The 24099-nt window shown below is 44.2% G+C and overlaps 1 protein-coding gene across 1 annotated transcript in view; it reads right to left on the bottom strand.

The window, feature by feature from the left end:
• Positions 1-24099, bottom strand: part of LOC129699106 (contactin-associated protein-like 5) — a 682034-nt gene that overhangs the window by 347436 nt on the left and 310499 nt on the right. Inside the window, exons 9-10 of the mRNA XM_055638765.1 lie at positions 11048-11191; positions 3087-3258 (exon numbers count right to left, since the gene is read on the bottom strand). Of these exons, the coding sequence (XP_055494740.1) occupies positions 3087-3258; positions 11048-11191 (316 nt within the window). The remainder of the gene's footprint in view (positions 1-3086; positions 3259-11047; positions 11192-24099) is intronic.

Genomic DNA, 24099 nt, shown 5'->3' with positions numbered 1-24099 from the left:
TTCCCTTTTTCCTTCCGCCCACAATATTTAATATGTAAAAGAATATGTGATTCTGTTCCATTCTGTTTTGTAGTGTTTGGTTGTTTGTTTGTTTGTCTTTTTGCACAAAGTCCGCGAGCATTGCCACTTTTCATTTCACTGCACATCTCGTATGTGTATGTGACGAATAAACTTGACTTGACTTGACGATGCAATTATATTGTAAATGGATCGATTGAAATCATGTATTGTCTTTCTGCTGATTGGTTAGCACGCAACAAAAGCTTTTCACTGTACCTTGGTATATGTGACAATAAACTAAACTGAAACTGTGCTGAGTCTGTGATCAAAATGTACAGTCTCCCCTTAAATGTAATGGATTGTCTCCATTTCCAGTCCCACTTGACCTGCTGACATTCATCTAGATCTAGACGACACTGACACCGTTAATTAACTGTTCCCATGACAGGGGACAAGCACTTTTATTGATAGGTTGGTCTTGTGCTGCTCAGACAGACATACGTTATTCCCACTGTGTATAAAATCGTGAGCAAAATAGATCAGGTGGATGCACAGGGCATCTTGCCCACAGTAGGAGAATCGAGGACCAGAGGACATCAGTATAAGGTGAAGTGGAAAAGATTTGGTAGGAATCTGAGGGGTAATTCTTTCACACAAAGGGTGTTGTGTGGATGGAACACGAGGAGGTAGTTGAGGCAGGGTCTATCGCAACATTTAAGAAACGGTTGGACAGGTACCTGGATAGGACGGGTTTGGGGGGATATGGGTCAAACTCAGGCAGGTGAGACTAGCGTAGCTGGGGCATGATGGCCGGTGTGGGCAAGTTGGGCCAAATGGCCTATTTCCACACTTTATGAGTCTATGACTCTGTACAACAAAAAAAAAATCAGTAGTGATATCAGTCCTGGAACCATCTTTTCCATTTTGTCTGCTGCAACATATCCCAAAATATCGACTATTTTATAATTTCTCTCGGTGTCAGAATTTGATTTAACTGCAGTTTCAAGGAATGCTTCTTCTTCATATCGCGGCACTGCTGTGCATTCATGTGTTGAAAATAGTAGAGACAGGAAAGATGCCATGATGTATATACACATTGGGAAAGAGATTAGGACCAGACATCGATGGATAACCAATGCAATTCCGATACTTATAAAGGAAACTGAATAAATCCGGAGAGCGGCAGACCTGTTAGCTTAATGCTAATGGAAGGAAAGATGTCTTTATTCAAAAGCTTCCTTGACATGCTATACAGAGGAGTGTAGTCAAGGCAGATTTCAGAAGGGAAGATAATGGCAATAATGTTACTGAACTGTCTGAAGCTGCTGCAGAAAGTTTGGACAAAGATAATTGCTATGACATTGCTATAAGAATACAGGTGACTTGGAAAGGTTGGGGGAGTGGGCAGATGCATGGCAGATGAAGTTTAATGTGGATAAATGTGAGGTTATCCACTTTGGTAGCAAAAACAGGAAGGCAGATTACTATCTAAATGCCGTGGGAAAAGGGGAAGTACAACGGGATCTGGGGGTCCTTGTACATCAGTTTATGAAAGTAAGCATGCAGGTACAGCAGGCAGTGAAGAAAGCAAATGGTATGTTAACCTTTATAACAAGAGGAATCGAATATAGGAGCAAAGAGGCCCTTCTGCAGTTGTACAGAGCCCGAGTGAGACCACACCTGGAGTATTGTGTGCAATTTTTGTCCCCTAATTTGAGGAAGGACATTCTTGCTATTGAGGGAGTGCAGCGTAGGTTTACAAGGTTAATTCCCGGGATGGCGGGACTGTCATATGCTGAGAGAATGGAGCAGCTGGGCTTTTACACTCTGGAGGTTAGAAGGATCTCATTGAAACTTATAAGATTGTTAAGGGTTTGGACACGCTAGAGGCAGGAAACATGTTCCCGATGTTGGGGGAGTCCAGAACCAGGGGCCACAGAATTAGGAGTAAGCCATTTAGAACGGAGACGAGGAAATATTTTTTCTCTCAGAGAGTGGTGAGTCTGTGGAATTTTCTGCCTCAGAGGGCGGTGGAGGCAGGTTCTCTGGGTGCTTTCAAGAGAGAGCTAGATAGGGCTCTTAAGAATAGCGGAGTCAGGGGATATAGGGAGAAGGCAGGAACGGGGCACTGATTGGGGATGATCAGCCATGATCACATTGAATGGTGTGCTGGCTTGAAGGGCCAAATGGCCTACTCCTGCACCTATTGTCTATCGTCTATTGTCTAATAGTAAATGGAGCTCCAAAAATCCTAAAGCAATTCCCTAAATTTGTAACCTTCTGTAATAGACCTTTCCACCATTAGGATTGACTTCTATTTATTTACCTTAAGTAAAATGTGGAGGGTTTGCAAAAACTTTTGCCAAATCTGTCCTTAACTTTTCCTACAGAAAGAAATAGGACAGAGAAGATTAAGATGCAAAAAATAATTGTAAGTAGCAATGCAGGCTAAATTGCAAACAAGTCTTTAGAATTTGTCATGTTCTTTTGCACTTTAGAACGTTCAGTTCAGTTTAGTTTATTGTCACGTGTATCGAGGTACAGTTAAAAGCTTTTGTCGCATGCCATCCAGTCAGCAGACATACAGCACATGATTACAACAGTGAGTACAATTTGTTGCCTTCAAACCGGAGATATGGGGTTACAAAATTTAATAAGGTTAGACCTAAGCACTCTTTTGTGCACCAGCCAATCCTCGAACTAAATACGATGCTTAATCCCAGATCAAATGCACGCTGATGGGCCTCAAATGTCGTCTTCTGTTATTGTAATGTTGTGTTGAATGTATGTATTTTTGGGTCCTGTCTTGATCTCTTAATGCATGACTTTTCAAGTCTCTTTTATCTTTTATGTGATGCTGTAAATTGAGCTGCTGCGATGCAAAAACATTTCAGACTTTGTTCTGACAATAAAGTAATGTCGTATCGTATGGTACAATTGAGCCATTTACAGTGTATAGATACATGATAAGGCAAAAATGTTTAGTGCAATGTAAAGCCAGCAAAGTCTGATCAAGGGTAGTCTGAGGGTCACCCCAAAGGGAAAGCTATTTACTTGATAGATAAGAGGAAGTATAGTTTAGTTACCTGTCTACAATTCCACACACGTCGACTTGCAGATCACTGAAGTTTCCTTGTAATCCTTGTTGTACCAAGATGAGGTCTGCTGGTCGATTATCAATGAAGATGAGTCTCATGCAGCCATGAAAAGCGCCAAAGGGATTGGAACACCCAGTCTGCTTGATGGTTTCAGGGCAGCCTTAAGAACACAACAAATGCACAAAATCAGAAACAATGAACTGCGGATGCTGGTTAATACACAGAAAAACACAAAGTGGTGGAGTAACTCAGCGGGACAGGCAGCATCACTGGAGACGTGGATAGGTGATGTTTCGGGTTGAGACCCTTCTTTAGACTCCAGAGCCTGAAAAAACTTCGGAGTCTGATGATAGGTCTCGAACTGAATTCGTGCCTCCAGAGATGTACAGGTTTGCAGGCTAATTGGCTTGGTATAATTGTAAATTGTCCCTAGAGTGTGCAGAATAACCATATAACCATATAACAATTACAGCACGGAAACAGGCCATCTCGGCCCTACAAGTCCATGCCGAACAAATTTGTTCCCCTTAGTCCCACCTGCCTGCACTCGTACCATAACCCTCCATTCCCTTCTCTCCATATGCCTATCCAATTTATTTTTAAATGATACCAATGAACCTGCCTCCACCACTTCCACTGGGAGCTCATTCCACACCGCCACCACTCTCTGCGTAAATAAGTTCCCCCTCATATTACCCCTAAACTTCTGTCCCTTAATTCTGAAGTCATGTCCTCTTGTTTGAATCTTCCCTATTCTCAAAGGGAAAAGCTTGTCCACATCAACGCTGTCTATCCCTCTCATCATTTTAAAGACCTCTATCAGGTCCCCCCTTAACCTTCTGCGCTCCAGAGAATAAAGACCTAACTTATTCAACCTATCTCTGTAACTTAGTTGTTGAAACCCAGGCAACTTCTAGTAAATCTCCTCTGTACTCTCTCTATTTTGTTGACATCCTTCCTATAATTTGGCGACCAAAATTGTACACCATACTCCAGATTTGGTCTCACCAATGCCTTGTACAATTTTAACATCACATCCCAGCTTCTATACTCAATGCTCTGATTTATAAAGGCTAGCATACCAAAAGCTTTCTTTACCACCCTATCTATATGAGATTCCACCTTCAAGGAACTATGCACGGTTATACCCAGATCCCTCTGTTCAACTGTATTCTTCAATTCCCTACCATTTACCATGTACGTCCTATTTTGATTTGTCCTGCCAAGGTGTAGCACCTCACATTTATCAGCATTAAACTCCATCTGCCATCTTTCAGCCCATTTTTCCAAATGGCCTAAATCACTCTGTAGACTTTGGAAATCCTCTTCATTATCCACAACGTACCCTATCTGGTATCATCTCAGCATACTTACTAATCCAATTTACCACACCTTCATCCAGATCATTGATGTACATGACAAACAACAAAGAACCCAACACAGATCCCTGAGGCACCCCACTAGTCACCTGCCTCCAACCCGATAAACAGCCATCCACCATTACCCTCTGGCTTCTCCCATTCAGCCACTGTTGAATCCATCTTGCTATTCCTGCATTTATACCCAACAGTTGAACCTTCTTAACCAACCTTCCATGAGGAACCTTGTCAAAGGCCTTACTAAAGTCCATATAGACAATAGTGTCAGTGTGCAGGGAATCGCTGGTCGGCGCGGACTTGGTGGGCCGAAGGGCCTGTTTCCGTGCAGTATCACTAAAATTAAAGAAGCTGCCTGACCTGCTGAGTTACTCCAGCACTTTGTGTCTTTATATGCAGAAAATTAGTTAAGGACTTAATAAACAAACCCTAAGCAATACACAATGTGCTTCTACGCAGCGGCGGTGGAAAGCATCTTGTCCGGGAACATTACCATCTGGTTTGGGAATTGCTCTGCCAAGGACAAGAAGGCTCTGCAGAGAGTAGTGCGTTCGGCCGAACGCACTATGGGAACTTCACTCACCCCCCTGCAGGAACTATACAACAGGAGGTGCAACTCCAGAGCAAACAAAATCATGGGAGACCCCTTCCACCCCTGCAACGGACTGTTCCAGCTGCTACGGTCAGGCAAACGCCTCCGTTGCCATGCGGTGAGAACGGAGAGGTTGAGAAGGAGTTTCTTCCCAGAGGCAATTCGGACTGTAAACGCCTATCTCACCAGGGACTAACTCTACAGAACGTTTTTCCTTCCATTATTTTTCATTCCATAATTTATTATGTAAAAGAATATGTGTGTTATGATTGTGTTTATAAATTGTTTGGTTGTTTTGTTGTTTGTCTTTTGCACAAAGGTCTGCGAGCATTGCCACTTTCTTTTCACTGCACATCTCGTATGTGAATGTGACAAATAAACTTGACTTGACTTGACTTGATGTGCAATCATAGTAAAATGTCACTGGGCCATTTGCAATTAACAATAAAAGTTGTCAAGAAACTATCTTCAGTGTGTGTTATTTTTGTAATTATATCAATACAAAGTATTTAAAATACCATAAAAGACAACCTCATTGTGGCAATATTGCCCCGATTAAGATATTTAATGGAAGTTGAAGAACAATAATTAGAGTGTATTTGAGAGTTGGCAGTAGGGCCAATTGTACAAAGTAAATTGTTACAAGCATTTAATCTTCTTTTTTCGAGCTGCACATTGTCCACATTTGGTTTTACGAGGTTTAAGGCATCTAATAACACACCTGCTAAGAACACACTTGTGCAAACAATGCAGGCATTACTTTATTTGTTTTAATTAATAAGTTATTGGAGACACAAGGTTCTGCAGATGTTGGTTTACAGAAAAAACACACAAAGTGTTGGAGTAACTCAGCACGTCAGACAAACGTAACCTGGAGAACATGAATAAGTGACATTTCACAATCTGAAGAAAGGTTCCCACCCAGAACTACCTATTCATGTTCTCCAGAGATGCTGCCTGACCCGCTGCGTTACTCCAACACTTTGTGTCTTTTTTTAAATGCTTATTATTTTGTTTTTGGATTTCGTACTCCAATGAAGAACCTCAGGAGATTCTTGTTCTAAAGCTGCGGAGGATTCACATTTTTGTAGACTTGTAATAATGCATGATTTGTGTTACACTAGTCGCACCTGCCTATATTTGGCCCATCTATCTATACTATTACTAAAACTCTCATCTTGACCACTTTCGGTATGCTTTTTTTTTAATTGCCAAAAACGGTACCCTTTATCGATTTTTTTTGTCACCTCATTCACCATTTCCCTCTACTCCAACCCACTAAATCTTGTTCCAATCATTGGAATTATACAAAAGTTAGGAAGGTTTAAAAAATCGTGACATCAGTCCATTGGTCTTCTCGCCTGTCAGTCACCATGAAGGTAATGCCCCTTTCAGCACCCACTGGAGAATAAAGCCCCGGAGGCGGCCCCGCAAATCAGTCCTGATTGAGTCCGCAAAAGTGGAGTCGGGAAAGATGCTGTGTGGAGTCGGGAAAGCCGCTGCGTGGGGTCGGGAGGTGCTGTGTGTAGTTGGGTAAGCCGCCGTGGAGTTGGGAGGTGTTGTGTGGTGCCGCGGCCGGTGGCCGCTGAGAGGAGTCCCTCCACACCCTCCTCCCCACCACACCCACCCTTCCCCATTTCCCCTCCCCCCCTTCGTCCACACATCCCCCCTTCCCCCTCCCCCCTTCCCCCTCCTCCTCACACAACACTCCTCCCCCCCACACACCCACACACACCCTATCTCTCCCCTGTTCCTCCCCCCTTCCCCTCACACCACCCCCCACACACCCCCCACACCCCACCACCCTCACACCACCCAACGCCCTCCACAACACCCCACCCCCCCACAGCACCGCACCCCCCACAGTTAGATAAGAGGAAGTACAAGAACAAGGGATATGGGGAGAAGGCAGAAACGGGGTACGGATTGTGGATGATTAGCCATGATCACATTGAATGGTAGTGCTGCCTCGAAGGGCCGAATAGCCTACTCCTGCATCTATTGTCTATTGTCTAACTGAACACAACACTCTAAATGTGGCTTCAACAACGTCTTATATAACTGCAACTTGATCTCCCAACCTTATGATTTTATACACCTCTATAAGTTGTAGTCTGGTAGGCTGGCTTCTACCGTGCTGTGGCCAGAGGCCAGGTCTTGGGGACCTCTTAACTACCCCTTGACCATGACCGAGCAGATGAGCACCGGGTCATTATCTCCAGGACAATCTATGATTACATCACATCTGCAGTTCTTTGTTTCTGCATGATTTTTGTTGGTTCTGTTTTTTGGATAGGCTTTACACATAGAAACATAGATACATAGAAACATAGAAAATAGGTGCAGGAGTAGGCCATTCGGCACTTGGAGCCTGCACCGCCATTTAATAAGATCATGGCTGATCATCCAACTCAGTATCCTGTACCTGCCTTCTCTCCATACCCCCTGATCCCTTTAGCCAATGAATTGGCCTCAACTACCTTCTGTGGCAGAGAATTCCACAGATTCACCACTCTCTAGCATGTGCAAGCCGAGTCTACCCAGTCTTTCTTCATATGAAAGTCCTGCCATCCCAGGAGTCAGTCTGGTGAACCTTCTCTGTACTCGCTCTATGGCAAGAATGTCTTTCCTCACATTAGGAGACCAAAACTGTACGCAATACTCCAGGTGTGGTCTCACCAAGACCCTGTACAACTGCAGTAGAACCTCCCTGCTCTTATACTCAAATCCTTTTTCATTGAACTTCTGAATCAAAATCCTGTTCTTAACATAAACAAACAGACTGACTAAGGATATAGAAATACTTATTTGGATCATTTGTTGGTGCGATTCCTGGCAAATAGTGATAGTGAGGAAATTATCACAGATATCCATGGATGATCAAACCCATCTTTGACTGCAGATGCATTTGAAGGGATTAGAGGCTAACTAAAAAGGAGGAAAATTAATTGAAGAACCCATGGGAATTTCCCTGGGAAATAATTGGGAAAAGGTTTTAAGGTAACAAATTGAAATAATTTAAGGAGAATTGCGAATTTTTAAACCAAAAGTGTAATGGACATCTGGAATGTACTGTCTGATAGGGAGCGGATGTATTTATTAAATACCTGATGAGAGTCTAATGATCGCTGGTCGGTGCGGACTTGGTGGGCCAAAGATCCAGTTTCCTCCCTGTATCTCTGAACTAAACTAAACACTGAACATGCATTAACCATGATACATTAACAAATGCAAGTAGAACACCACTCCTGAAAATCAGTTTGATTTAAGTCATGGGAAATTAATTTCACGATGCAGCCTCATATGTTATTCCATTATTCATTCCGCACATACAACCGAGGACAAATATCCGTTAAAACATCCTTTTTCATTCGGCATCTTTGTTAAAATTCTGCCTTTGAAAGAATCAAAAATCGAGATGACACTTCAAAGTTTAAGCGTAGGTGTAGGGCACACATTTTTATTCATTTCTAATTGTCTCTGAACCGAGGAGGCCATTAAGAGTTCACTACATATTGAATCGAGTCAGACTGAGCTTAAGTGGCTGATTTCCTTCCTCTAGTTAACAAGAAGTTTTTTTTTAAACAGCAATCCAAAGATTTCATGGTCACTGTTTTCAAAAAGGAACAGCTTCTTCCCCAATGTTATCAGGCTTCTGTTATCGTCCTTCTGTGAGCTAGGTTACTGTCACCCATTCCTACTCTCCAGAGATGCTGCCTGACCCGCTGAGTTACTCCAGCATTTTGTGTCTATCTTCAGTGTAAACCACCTTTCCTTCCTACACAAAGGTACAATGGGCTGAATTGTCTCTAGTGTTGCATTATTCATCATGAGGTGGATTGAGTGCCTTCAGATGTGAGCAGGTTAGAAATGATAACAATAAATCAAAATAAGAATCCTCTGTAGAAATAGCCTGAATTTTATAAATGTTATCTATATTTTTTGTTAGTAGTCAATTCTCCTTCCATTCCACCACAATATGCAGATTGAATGTGTAATCCTGATCTCAGACAAGGCAGCTAATATGCCTAAGTTATGTTTTCTTTATCAGAATAAAAACTGGTCAAATATTTGTTTAGGAATATCAGAGGGGATAAGCATTCACAAATATATTAGAGTCAATTGATAGTTATTATACTGTTTGAATAATGGAAGTGTAAACTGCAGAGATTTTAATACCAGAGTCACTGCTGTATTGAATCTTATACCATAGATGTTAATATTGACCAAATTAAAGACACAATAAAATGGAGGATCCCTGCATTTGTCAGAATTGCTTAACCTTCGTCAGTGGAAAATTACAGGCTTTGGATGGTGCCGATTTGTCTGAGCCTCAAAATGATATGCAGGATGGTGAAGGATCCAGGTGTTCTCCTCATTTCCCCTTAATTGATAAAATGTATAGAAACTCTGCAAACAAACTTAAATGCATTGATATCATTGGATTACTGCAAAAGCCGTAAATAATGTTGCTAGATAGTTATCCTGCTGTTTGTTGATTGGCCAAAGTGTTAAGCCCTGGCAGAGTTGTTTTAAATTCCACGGTAAAAGTTGCATTATTGAAGATAAGTTAGCTTCCTCTAGAAGCTTCTCCTGAAACAATATATGGGGGTGGGGGGGGGGGGGTGTGATTCTGTTATTGGCCTGGGTAACTGTCAATAATGTATTGTTGTAACTAATATATTTGATTGGATTGTAAAGAGACCACCCCTCCGTAGTTTGGCCCCTCAAGGTTTGGGGACCTATAAAAGGCAGCCCCCATGAGGTCCTTGGTCGATCTTCAGGAAGAGTGCTAGGGACTGCGTGACCTTTTGTAGTGTCTCTGCTTGCACGAGGTTGAAGGCCTTGGCCAGGCAGATACAAGGATCAAACCTGCGGTGGTTAGGTATGGTATAGGGGAATTTGCTGTTCAATCTAAAAATGAAGTTTAGTTGTTCCAGTGCTTGACTCAGTGCTTTATTAACTGGACTGGGGGAAGCTTAGAAGAGTATATTTACATAGACTGGGGCCGTTCTGCCCATCAATCAGTCCTAGTTCTTGGAAAGTCCATTTGAAATCTTGATTAGTACAGGTGTCAGGGGTTATGGGGAGAAAGCAGAAGAATGGTGTTAAGAGGGAGATATGGATCAGCCATGATTGAATGGCAGAGTAGACTTGATGGGCCGAAGGGCCTAATTCTGCTCCCATCACATGACTTTATGACCTATTCCAATACAGTCCCACATTCCAAGACATAAGTTATAAGCACATCCATCTCCCTCCCTGCAGCTCCTGTGGAATCTTTTAGATCTTAAAAAAAAAAAATACTCAGTCATACTCACACTGCCTGGAAACAGGCCCAACTTGCCCACACCACCCAATATGTCCTGTCTACACTGGTCCCACCTGCCTGCATTTGGCCCACATCCCTCTAAACTTGTCCTATTCATGTACCTGTCCAATTGCTTCTCAAACATTGCGATAGTGCCCGCCTCAATGACCTCCTCCGGCAGCTCATTCCATACAGCCACCACCCTTTGCTTGTGTCACTGCATAATTAAGTGATGGAAGGTGGGGGATAATCAGTATATGAAGGAATTGCAGATGCTAGTTTAAACCAAAGATAGGCACATAAAGCTGGAGTAACTCAACGGGATATGCAGCATCTCTGGAAGGAAGGAATGGGTGACGTTTGGGGTTGAGACCCTTCTGCAGGCTAGTTAGGGAAAAGGGAAATGAGAGATATAGACGATGGTGTGGAGAGATAAAGAACAATTTCAGTGCTATAAGAATCAGACAACACCCTGAGTTGAGCAACTGTTCTAAGAACATTCCCTTGAGACAGTAAGTACATTTTGCTATTGTCAGTGGAAAGTGAAATACTTTTGTTAATGTGAACATTATAGATGGCTTCAATTGGATATGGTTATAAAATGGCACTGTGTTAAAGAATACATTTAATCAACATAATTTATAGATGGAAAGCAAGTCATCTGTCTTACCACCAAAATAATAACTGTTTCCTGGATTCATCTGTGCATCCAAACGGACAGTGGAGGCAGGCTCACTGTCGAGGGTGATGCTGACTAGATTTCTTCTTGAACTGAAATGAACAGAATGCCATTGCCCATCATTCAGCCCTGAACCTGCAAAGTACAAATTAGATCATCATAAAATGTAAGATTCTGCTGTTAAAAGCAAGATGAAATAACCGTGATGAATGGGGGAGAGCATCTTGCAATGAGTGTACAAGCAGGAATGCATGGATACGAACTGCAGGTGCAGGTTTAAACAGAAGAATGCTGGAGTAACTCAGCGGGGCAGGCAGCATCTCTGGAGAGACGTTTCGGGTCGTGATCCGGAACGTCACCCATTCCTCTATCCAGAGATGACGCCTGCCCCATTGAGTGCATCAAATGTTTATTTTAGTTTAGCGCAGAAACAGGCCTTTCGGCCCACCAAGTCCGCACCGACCAGCGACCCCCGCACGTTAACACTCCCTACACACACTAGGGACAATTTTACATTCACACCAAGCCAATTAACCCACAATCCAGTGTGTCTTTGGAGTGTGGGAGGAAACCGAAGATCTCGGAGAAAACCCACGCAGGTCACGGGGAGAAGGTACAAACTCAGTACAGACAAGCACCCGTGGTCAGGATCGAACCCGGGTCTCTGGCGCTGAGAGCAGTTCTACCGTTACGCCACCGTGCCGCTCATTGTGCAATCACCATTCACAATAGCTCTTTACACAATTTCTTATTCAGAAATCACCAGTTTTACATCCTCATTATAACATGCATTACGATCATTTGCCGCTTGGGAAATATTTTGAGCTGAGAGCAAAAACTGCAAATGATTTAATAATGATAACACATCATACAGTGAAGTCCACTGCATAACAAAAATAACTCTGTACATGCTTAAGATAGACACAAAATGTTAACGTAACCTCACGGGTCAGGCAGCATCTCTGGAGAAAAAGAATAGGTGACGTTTCTGGTCTGAACCCTTCTTCAGACTGCTAAAATTCGGACTGTTAAACAGATATGCTTAAAATTATCCCTCTTTTAATTTCTCACCAACTCGCCATTTTTCAAAGACCCACAAATTCTGCTTTTCTTTTCCGGGACTTTTTCATGATCTCACCCATGTTATTTATGTAACATTAACATAAATTGTTATGACCTGATTACTAATTCTACGTAATTCAATCAGATTTCAAAGTCTAGTAAAGTCAGATTGAAGATAGTCTTGGGGTCTCCAATGAAGTATATGGTAGGTCAGGACCAATCTCTCGTTGGTGATAGTATGGTTCAGTTGCCTGATAGCAATGGAAGAAACCGAGGCATAGAAACATAGAAACAGAGAAAATAGGTGCAGGAGTAGGCCATTCGGCCCTTCAAGCCTGCACCGCCATTCAATATGATCATGGCTGATCATCCAACTCAGTATCCTGTACCTGCCATCTCTGCCATACCCCCTGATCCCTTTAGCCACAAGGGCCACATCTAACTCCCTCTTAAATATAGCCAATGAACTGGCCTCAACTACCTTCTGTGGTAGAGAATTCCACAGATTCACCACTGCCGGCGGTGACATATTTATTTCTCATCTCGATCCTAAACGATTTCCCCCTTATCCTTAAACTGTGACCCCCTTGTTCTGGACTTCCCCAACATCAGGAATAATCTTGTGTGCTGGATAATCTGCTGTTTTCGATTGTTGTTCAGTTTAGTTTAGAAATACAGCGCTGAAATAGGCCCTTCGTCCACCGAGTCTGCACAGACCAGCAATCACCCGCACACTAGCATTATCCTACACACTGGAGCCAATTTACAATTTTTACCAAAACCAATTAATCTATAAACCTCCCAAATTTGGATGTGGGAGAGAACCCACACCGTCGTGGGGAGAACATACAAACTCCACACTGACAGCACCTGTAGTCGGGATCGAACTTGGGTCTCTGGCATTGTAAGGCAGCAACTCTACTGCCGTGCCACCGTGCTGCCCCACTTTGTTCAGATACAGAGCCACTCAGAATTGAAGTGCGGACTTTTCTGTGCCCATTCTCCAATCAATCATATTTATTTGTCTGGAATTTTAAAATAATTGGCATTATCTATTCAGTCTTACTCGGGGAGATCACATCTGATGGAAAGTTGATATGGGACTGGTCACTTGGCGTTTAGAGTAACTGCGTCACAGAGTGATGCAACATGGAAACAGACCCTTGGGCCTAACTTACCCACTCCTGCCATCATGTCCCAGCTACACTCGTCCCACTAGCCCACATTTGGTCCATATCCCTCCAAACCCGTCCTATCCATGTACCTGTCAAACTGTTTCTTAAGTGTTGCGCTTGTCCCAGCCTCAGGTACCTCCTCTGGCAGCTCGTTCCATACATCCACCCCTCTTTGCGTGAAAAAGTTATCCCTCATTTTCCTATTAAATCTTAACCTTAAACCTATGTCCTCTGGTCCTCGATGCACCTACTCTGGGCAAGAGGATGTGCATTTAATATTCTATTCTGAGACTGGGGATGAGACAAATTCCTAGGTCAGACATATATGATACTTGGCACTTGATGGATGTTTTCTGACTATAGAGAGCAATCTCCTTGGATTTCCCAGACATCAAGAGATTTATGAGCTTGAATATGACAGCACTGGGAAATACTGAGCTGATGTTATGTCTTTTAGTGCATGTTGCAATGTTTTGCATTGCAATACAAGACGGAATCCAATTTTATAAATGTTTTTAGTTATTGCATCTGCCAAATTTGATTTATTTCAAGTTTTCCAGCCAAATAAACTTATCTATCAAGTGATTGTCATAAAAAGAAATGAATACGAATACAAGAAAAGGCCAAGATAATTCTTATGTCGATTGTCAGTCAAAATTCATTTAGAATTCACTTCTCCCAATCTGCTGGAATGTTTTTATCTCTGTAAAATTGGAAATAAAGTGCAAATTAAAGTCACAGCAACTCGTGTCGTACAAGAAAGCAAAGATCTGAGCTCCCCCACGGCAAATTAATGCTTCCAAATCTCTGTTCCAAGGTTGGATTTAAGGATAATTCTGCAGCGTTAAAATAGTTTGAATGCAAAGTTTCATCTTCATAAAGAAAGGGATAAATTAGTATTATGCCTTATTCACTACCAGACGGAAATAATTAGTTAATTGCAGCCAAGGACAGGTACACAAAGGTTGTTTAGTCAGAAACTCGCTTCATACAAAGTCTTTACTTTGGGAAGCAAGTGTTCAGATGGCTGGGTTAAATTCGCTGGAGTCTTGATGAGTCCTGCTTTCCACACCTGGAGTGTTGTCCCATCTACCTCCCGAGAGAATTCACCTCCATCACCATGACAAGAATGATCCCAAGAATTATTGCGTTAACATATGTTGAGCGTTTGACGGCACCGGGCCTGCACTCGCTGGAGTTGAGAAGGATGAGCGGGTACCTCATTGAAACTTACCAAATAGTGACAGAAGGTGTACCTGGTTACGTTCTCAAAACCTGCACGGAGCAACTGGCTGGTGTTTTTGCAGTGGTCATTACTGAGGTCTGAGGTTCCCACCTGCTTTAAAGGGGCATCAATAAAATTAATGCAAGGTGGCATGCCCCAATGACTACCGACCTGTGGCACTAACGTCTCTGGCGATGACAGAGCTGGACACACCTGGTCACACCTGTAACTCCATCTTTAAACTCACCAACAACACCACCTTTGTTCGGCAAATTATAGATAATGATGAGTCAAAGCACAGAAGGGAGAAACATAGAAACATAGAAACATAGAAATTGGGTGCAGGAGTAGGCCATTCGGCCCTTCGAGCCTGCACCGCCATTCAATATGATCATGGCTGATCATCCAACTCAGTATCCCGTACCTGCCTTCTCTCCATACCCCCTGATCCCCTTGGCCAGAAGGGCCACATCTAACTCCCTCTTAAATATAGCCAATGAACTGGCCTCAAGTACCCTCTGTGGCAGAGAGTTCCAGAGATTCACCACTCTCTGTGTGAAAAAAGTTCTTCTCATCTCGGTTTTAAAGGATTTCCCCCTTATCCTTAAGCTGTGACCCCTTGTCCTTGACTTCCCCAACATCGGGAACAATCTTCCTGCATCTAGCCTGTCCAACCCCTTAAGAATTTTGTAAGTTTCTATAAGATCCCCTCTCAATCTCCTAAATTCTAGAGAGTACAAACCAAGTCTATCCAGTCTTTCTTCATAAGACAGTCCTGACATCCCAGGAATCAGTCTGGTGAACCTTCTCTGCACTCCCTCTATGGCAATAATGTCCTTCCTCAGATATAATGTCCTTCCTCAGGTTGATCGACTGATTGAATGGTTCCTGAACAAAAACCTTGCTCTCAACGCCAGTAAGACCATGCAGCTGATTGTTGACCTCAAAAGCATGTCGGGGGTTATGGGGAGAAGGCAGGAAAATGGGGTTAAGAGAGAAAGAAAGATCAGCAATTATTAGACAATAGGTGCAGGAGTAGGCCATTCGGTCCTTCGAGCCAGCACCGCCATTCAATGTGATCATGGCTGATCATACCCAATCAGTACCCCGTTCCTGCCTGCTCCCCTGATTCTGCTATTTTTAAGAACCCTATCTAGCTCTCTATTGAAAGCATCAAGAGGACCCGCCTCCACCGCCCTCTGAGGCAGAGAATTTCACAGATTGAATGACAGAGTAGACTTGATGGGCCGAAGGGCCTAATCCTGCTCCTATCACTTATATTCCACAAACAATCCTACTAACTTCCATTCATCATCATTCCTGCCTCACGATAATGCACACTCTAAGAACCATGCACTGAAGTGCAGTGTGCATCAGTTTTATGCAGCTAGCTTTGTGGGGTCGTTTAGGTCCACTTGAAAGGAATAACATCCTGTTTCAAAGAGAGTACGAGACAGCAGTGATTTCCTGCAGCATTGCATTGTGGCTGAAAACTACAATGACAGATGTCCTTTCGAATCATGAACCACCCGATTGTAATTTGGGTGATGGAAATCTCAGTGAATCTGCCTGTGAAACAGCCCTTACCTACGCCGTGTGTAGGAATGAACCACCGATGCTGGTTTACACAAAAATGCTGGAGTAACACAGCGGGACAGGCAGCGTGTCTGGAGAGAAGGAATGGGTGATGTTCGGGGTCGAGTCCTGAAACGTCACCCATTCCTTCTCTCCAAATAATATAAGGTAATGTGATAGGAGCAGAATTAGGCCATTCAAGTCAAGTCAAGTCAAATTTATTTGTCACATACACATACGAGACGTGCAGTGAAATGAAAGTGGCAATGCTCGCGGACTTTTGTGCAAAAGACAAACAACAAAACAACCAAACAAATTATAAACACAATCATAACACACATATTCTTTTACATAATAAATAATGGAAGGAAAAACATTCTGTAGAGTTAGTCCCTGGTGAGATAGGCATTTACAGTCCGAATTGCCTCTGGGAAGAAACTCCTTCTCAACCTCTCCGTTCTCACCGCATGGCAACGGAGGTGTTTGCCTGACCGTAGCAGCTGGAACAGTCCATTGCCGGGGTGGAAGGGGTCTCCCATGATTTTATTTGCTCTGGAGTTGCACCTCCTGTTGTATAGTTCCTGCAGAAAATTGTCTATCACTCGGCCCATTATGTCTCCTCCGCCATTCAATCATGGCTGATCTATCTCTCCCTCCTCACCCAATTCTCCTGCCTTCTTCCCATAACCTCTGACACCCATACTAATCAAGGATCGATCTATCTCTGCCTTAAAAATATCCATTGACGTGGCCTCCACAGCCTTCTGTTGCAAAGAATTCCACCGATTTACCACTCTCTGACTATAGAAATTTCTCCTCAGCTCCTTTCTAAAGGTACAGATGCTGCCTGTCCCACCGTTACTTCAGCCTTGTGGTGTCTATCCTCATCTAACGGCACATGGTATAAGAAGCATTTAATAACAATCATCACCGGGTAGCCTTATTCCTTTCCCTTATTAGTTGAGGACAACAGTGTCTATTGTCCTTGTGACTCGACTAACCACAAAGACTGGAGATAAAGAAGACTTGTCGGTTCGTGTCAGCTTTTCAGTAGCAAAAGTTACTCAGTCATCCGAGGTATCTTATGAATCATATATCAGGGGCATGGATAAAGTACAATAAATTGAATGATTTCCTGAGCTATCAGCCAGTCACTCTCTGTTCTTGTGTGCTGATAAACTAGCAGTAGTTACTGCAATGCATTGCAATTCTCCAGCACTTTGAAATCTCTGTTCAATCAGAAAATCTCACAGAGCTTTCGTATGGCAATTTTCACAAAACCAAATAGGCAGATATTTTTCTTGATATTTTGCTTGATAGATGTAAATGTAAAATGAAAATTGTGTTCTATGCTACCAGCTAAATACACATATACATATAGTAATGTGTAGGAAGGAACTGCAGATACTGGTTTAAACTGAAGATAGATACCTGCTGAGTTACTCCAGCTGTTTGTGTCTATCATTCACATATAGTAATAATGGATTGAATTCTTGCTCCAAATAGGATAAGTTCTACCAGAAACATGAAGGAAGGTTGTGGATGTCGGTATGTTTACATCCTATTGCAGAAATCCTGCGACTGTTTAGACTTCTATATTACTAAAACTCTGATCTTGACCGCTTTTGGCCCACTGTGCTGCGATTTCCGACAGAACACCAACACCTACGGCAGTCATTTTTGGCCACCTTACTCAGAGCCCCCCTTCGCCTTACGGGTGCGTAGGATTTTTCCCATCTATGACAAATCAGAGAGATATTAATGTTTTTTAAAAATTCACCATTCTCTCTGCTGCCCCTGCTGGAGGGAGGGGGAGGGACTATAAAACCAGGAAGTGGTGTGCCTCACTCAGTCTCTGCAAGATGGATGAAGCCAAGAGTCACATCTCTCTGAGCTCTGAATAACACTGAACAAATGTCTACACAACTGTGAGTCCCCTTAATGTGGTTTGAAAATGAAAATATGGTTTGTTTGAAGTAAAAAGGCACTGCCTGCAAATGATTGTTTGGGTGCTTTGGCTTGAAGTTGAAAGGCACTACTTACTGTAAATGGTGGCTTGGGTTGTTTGGCTTTAAGTTGAAAGGAAAGGCACTACTTTCTGCAAAAGGCGGCTTGGGTGCTTTGGCTTGAAGTTAAAAGGCACTACTGCAAATGCACTTACTTCCTGTTTGCACTGTATATTGATTTTAGATAAAACGCTACCACTTACGGCTGTGATTTTTGGCCATCTTACTCAGTCCCCCCTCCGCTGAGCAGGTGCAGAGAATTCTTCCCATAAATTAAAAATAAAAGTCTTATTAGTGTTCAAAAAATGTTGAGGATCTCTCTCCTGTCAATCACGCCATGGAAGCCACACATTTTCTGGTGGGAGGGGGAGAGGTTATAAAACCGGGAAGTGTGGGTGTGGCTCAGTCTCTGCATGATGGGGGAGGGAGAGGTCACGACTGTCTGAGCTGTGAATCAACTGAACACACTGAATGTCTACTGAACTTGTGAGTTTGGTGTTTTGTGTGGTTTTATGGTGGTTTCACCCAGCATGAAATGGTATGAAGCTGCATTTGAATTTGGTGACCTTGCACCCTGCTTGAAGTGGAATGAAACTGCACTTGAATTTGGCGGTCTTGCATCCTGCTTGAAGTGGTATGAAACTGCACTGAATTTGGTGGCCTTGCACCCTGCTCATAGTGGTAAGAAACTGCACTTGAATTTGGTGGCCTTGCACCCTGCTTGAAATGGAATTTCAAGGAATAGTCATGAGTCAACTGCCAGCCCACCAGCCGTGAATGAGCTGCCAGCAGATGAGGCTTGAGGGACTGAGCTGTCACCCCAAGAACCCATACCAGCACTCCAAAAAGCCCCCCCCGCTGGCCACCATTATTGGAATTGGTGGAGAGGTGGAATATTGCATCGGGGGACCAGCCCTCCCGTGTGAACATGGGACCCAACGGGTCCCACTTAGTCTAGTCTAACAAATTAAAAAAAGTAAAACAATAAGAAAGAGGAGTATGTGTGTAAGTCCTTCACGTCTCCTCCACAAAATGGCTGATTTGTGACTTCACCACAATTTCTCTGCCCTATTTCCCTAATCCCTTCAACATCCAGATACCTTTCAAACATATTTTCGATGAGCCTCCACAGACACTGGGTTAGAGAATTACAAAACTTCATCATCAGCACGAGAGGTGACATTTATGTGTTGCTATTATTTGCATGTTATTTGTGAATTATTGATAAAATATTCAGTTCAGTTTAGTTTATAGTCACGTGTACCGAGGTACAGTGAAAAGCTTTTGTCATGTGCTAAGCAATCAGCGGAAAGATGATACATGATTACAACCGTGCCGTCTACAGGGTACAGGTGTACGATAAAGGGAATAATATTTAGTGCAAGATAAAGTCCATTTAGAGATAGTCCGAGGGTCTCCAATGAGGTAGACAATAGTTCAAGGCCACTCTCTATTTACCGATAGAATGGTTCAGATGCGAGATAACAGCTGGAAAGAAACTCCTTGGATCTGGAGATGTGCGTTTTCACATTTCTGTACATCTTGTCTGATAGGAGCGGGGAGAAGGGCAAATGACCGGGGTGAGACTCGTCCTTGATTACGCTGACTATTGAGATTTTTGCCTCTGAATGCAATAGATAGCCCAGTTGCAGAATCAATTTGAATTCATTTTCATCAATACCATATGTTTATTTTATTTCGGAGTCACGTGAGTGATTCCGTGAAGAAGCCCGTCCCAGGACGCGTTGCGGCATTACGTTTCAGCAGGCCAAGCGGCAGCGCGGGAGACAGGGCTCCCGCAGAAACGAGAAAAGCTAAAGTTTAGGTAAGTACTTACCTTTACTTTACAGCCTTTGCGTCTGCTTGTTCCCTGCAGGGCATGCAAGCGGCCCCTTGGACTCCGGGAGGAGTTTTTCCGTTGTCGGGAGGGGAGGAAGACGCAACTAGGACTCACCGGCGGACCATGGTGCGGGTGCCGGTAAGCTGTCCTCAGGGGCGACATCGGCGCAGGGCTAGCACTGCGCTGGGGTTCCCCTCAGTCCTCGCTCGCCCTCAAGGACTGTCCAGGTGAGGCAGGCAGGCGGGCGGGAGGAGGCTTCCGACTTTTGCGGAGCCGTTAAGGGGACCCACGGAGCAGTGCTGGCGTGGAGTGCGCTGCAGCCCGAGTACAGCAGCCCGAGGAGAGAGAGAGAGGGAGAGGGAGGACCGCTAATCAGCGCCCCGCTCCCGACTCTGTACCAAGGCCGTCAGCATCAGCTGCGGGCTGGGAGGGAAATGCTGCACCTGCCCGACGAAACGACGTCTTTGGGCAGCAACAGGCGGTAGGACCGCTTAGGGGGCGGTCCACAAACCCGACACCGGGACCAAGCCAGCCCGCTAGCGCCTGAGCAACGGGCTGGATGTGTGTAAAACCCGGCGGTGGAGCCAACATCGGACTGGGAAGTCTCTCCACCCAGGAGGAGGAGAGACTGCCGCCTGAACTACAGGAGTAGCTCTTGGGCATTCCAAAGGTAAGTTTGCAGTTGTGGTTTTATTACATAGTTCAGGAACACAACGCAAAACTTGCAAAGAGGTACTGCCCCGCTCCAACTATACCAGCGGGGCAGCAACCGGCGGCAGCGTCGCTCGCAGAGCGTTTTCGCTATCCCTGAGACCGAGCCAAGCCAGTCTCGCCAGAGCCTACACGGCGGACTGGGAAAGGGGCTAGGAAGCCAAACGGCCGGTCATCTCCGACTCGTCGGAGGGGGGGGGAAATGTCCACCCCAAAGCGGGGGAGAGACAGCCGCCTAAGCTGCATCCAGCAGCTATTGGAGGGGATGGTCTACCGAGAGCAGCAGCGCTCTCGGACAGACAGGACAGGCGCCCCCTCCATGGTGCTGAGTCCGGCACCTCCCTTTGCGACCTCGGACCAGGAATGGGAGGTTAGCATTGGTGACCAGGGGCAGGCTGGTCTGAGTATGGGGCAGGCGGAAGGAGCCGAAAGAGAGCAGGGTGTGCAGGAAGAGCTGCTAGGGGTTGTAAGCCGCTTTGTCGCTACCCCACGGGTTGGAGCACCGCTGGAGCCAAGGATGGCTGCCAGCATAAACCATCTCTCCAACAAACCTCTGCAGGGACAGATTTGGAGACAGGAGGTCAAACTACAGCGCATACTTCGCCTCCTCACGGCGGCTATAACAGCCTATGCGCGGGGAGTCGAGACCGTAGAGATGACCACTCACCAACAGGATGTCCTGGCACTCATGTGCACGACACAATATGAGTTGATAAAATATTCAGTTCAGTTTAGTTTATAGTCACGTGTACCGAGGTACAGTGAAAAGCTTTTGTCATGTGCTAAGCAATCAGCGGAAAGATGATACATGATTACAACCGTGCCGTCCACAGGGTACAGGTGTACGATAAAGGGAATAATATTTAGTGCAAGATAAAGTCCATTTAGAGATAGTCCGAGGGTCTCCAATGAGGTAGACAATAGTTCAAGACCACTCTCTATTTACCGATAGAATGGTTCAGATGCGAGATAACAGCTGGAAAGAAACTCCTTGGATCTGGAGATGTGCGTTTTCACATTTCTGTACATCTTGTCTGATAGGAGCGGGGAGAAGGGCAAATGACCGGGGTGAGACTCGTCCTTGATTACGCTGACTATTGAGATTTTTGCCTCTGAATGCAATAGATAGCCTAGTTGCAGAATCAATTTGAATTCATTTTCTTCAATACCATATGTTTATTATACCATCTATACGTCGACCATAGATAATTGGAGAAAAAAGAGGCCATTTGGCCCCAATCCTCTCCGCCATTCAATATGACCATGGATGATCATCCAAATTTGGTAGAAACGAGGAAACTACAGATACTGGTTTACAAAAGAAGACACAAAGTGCTGGAGTAACTCAGTAGGTCATGCCACATCTCTGGATATAATGGATCGAAACATAGAAAATAGGTGCAGGGGTAGCCCATTCGGACCTTTGAGTCAGCTGCCATTCAATACGATCATGGCTGATCCAAAATCAGTACCCCATTCATGCTTTCTCCCCATATCCTTTGATTCCGTTAGCCCCAAGAGTTATATCTAACTCTCTCTTGAACACATCGAGTGAATTGACCTCCACTGCCTTTCATGGCAGAAAATTCAACAGATTCACAAATCTCTGGTTGAAAAAGTCTTTCCTCACCTCAGTCCTAAATGGCCCACCCCTTATTCTTACACTGTGACCCCAGGTTCTGGACTCCCCCAACACCAGGAACATTTTTCCTGCATCTAGTCTGTCCAATTCCTTAAGAATTATATATGTTTCTATAAGGTTCCCTCTCATCCTAAATTCCAGTGAATGTAAGCGCAGCTGACCTATCCTTTCATCATTTGTCAGTCCCGCCATCCCGGCAGTGAACCTGGAGCACCTACGCTGCACTCATTACAGACATTTCAGATTGGGACCTTTGTTCAGAGGTCCCATTCCAAAATGTGGGGAGGGGAGGGGTTGGTGATTGTCAGGTGGGTGGTGAAAGTGGCAAACGCTATAGGTGAAAGAGTGGCAAAAGGGTGTTAGATGAGAGAAATGAAATGTAAAGCCACAAGGAGGGTGGGGGTGGAGAGGGAGAGGACAATGGGGGAAATGAGGGCACACCACGGTGGGGAGATTGGTGCACAGGAAAGAGAAAAAGGATGAGGGGTGTATTACTCAACATAAGAGTACACTCAAGATGCGATCTCACCTATGCTCTTTACAAATGCAGTAAGATATGATTGCACCTGTAGTTTAGTTTAGTTTATTGTCACGTGTACCGAGGTACAGTGAGAAGGTTTTGTTGCCTACTAACCAGTCAGCGGAAAAACAACACGAGTACAATTGAGCCATTCATAGTGTACAGATCCACGATGAAGGAATAACGCTTAGTGCAAACCAATAAAGACCCATCAAAGATAGTGCGAGTGTCACAGATGAGGTAGATAGCAGCTCAGAACTGCTCTCTAGTTGTGATAGGATGGTTCTGTTGCCTGATAACAGCATAGGATGGTTCAGTTCATAAGTTATAGAAGCAGAATTAGGCCATTCAGCCCATCAAGTCTACTCCACCATTCAATATGGCTGATCTATCTTTCCCTCTTAACCCCATTCTCCTGCCTTCTCCCCATAACCCTGATAACAGGTGATCTGTTTCTGTTATAGAAACATAGAAACATAGGAAATAGGTGCAGGCGGAGGCCATTCGGCCCTTTCGAGCCAGCACCACCATTCATTGTGATCATGGCTGATCGTCCCCATTCAATAACCCGTGCCTGCCATCTCCTTTGACTCCACTAGCACCTAGAGCTCTATATAACTCTCATAAATCCATCCAGTGATTTGGCCTCCACTGCCCTCTGTGGCAGTGAATTCCTACGTTAACCAAACTATACCCCTCACTTCACAATATAAATTTAACTTATCTGGTCACTATCATATCGTTCTTTGAGAGAGTTTGTTGCAAGTCTATTGCCTGCCACACTTTCTTGTGCATTAGTACAATAATTACACTTTGAAAAATGGCTTTGATATGTCTATAGCTTTGTTTGAATGCAAATATTTATTTTACAGTATAAAGGAAAAAAAAGTTTTAACTCTGTTGATGTATTGAAGATCTAAGCTGAGTGCTCACAATTCCCCAATCCAATCTGACAAAGCACTGCTGTCTGGATGTCACTTGGACCTTAAACCTTTGTTTAAGAAGGAACTGCAGATGCTGGAAAATCGAAGGTAGACAAACATGCTGGAGAAACTCAGCGGGTGAGGCAGCATCTATGGAGCGAACGTTTCGGGTAGATACCCTTTTTCAGACTGATGTGAGGATGGGGGGGGACGATGAAAGGAAGAGGCGGAGATGGGCTGAGGGAGAGCTGAGAAGGGGAGGAGAAAGCAGGGACTACCTGAATATAGCAGCATGGTGCGCTGACAACAACCTGGCCCTTAACTCCAAGAAGACCAAGGAGCTCATTGTAGACTTCAGGAAGTC

Source organism: Leucoraja erinacea, chromosome 7 (assembly GCF_028641065.1).
Source record: "Leucoraja erinacea ecotype New England chromosome 7, Leri_hhj_1, whole genome shotgun sequence".
Lineage (NCBI taxonomy): Eukaryota > Metazoa > Chordata > Chondrichthyes > Rajiformes > Rajidae > Leucoraja > Leucoraja erinaceus.
The sequence above is the reverse complement of the archived record's forward strand: the minus strand, read 5'-3'. Positions and strand labels throughout refer to the sequence as shown.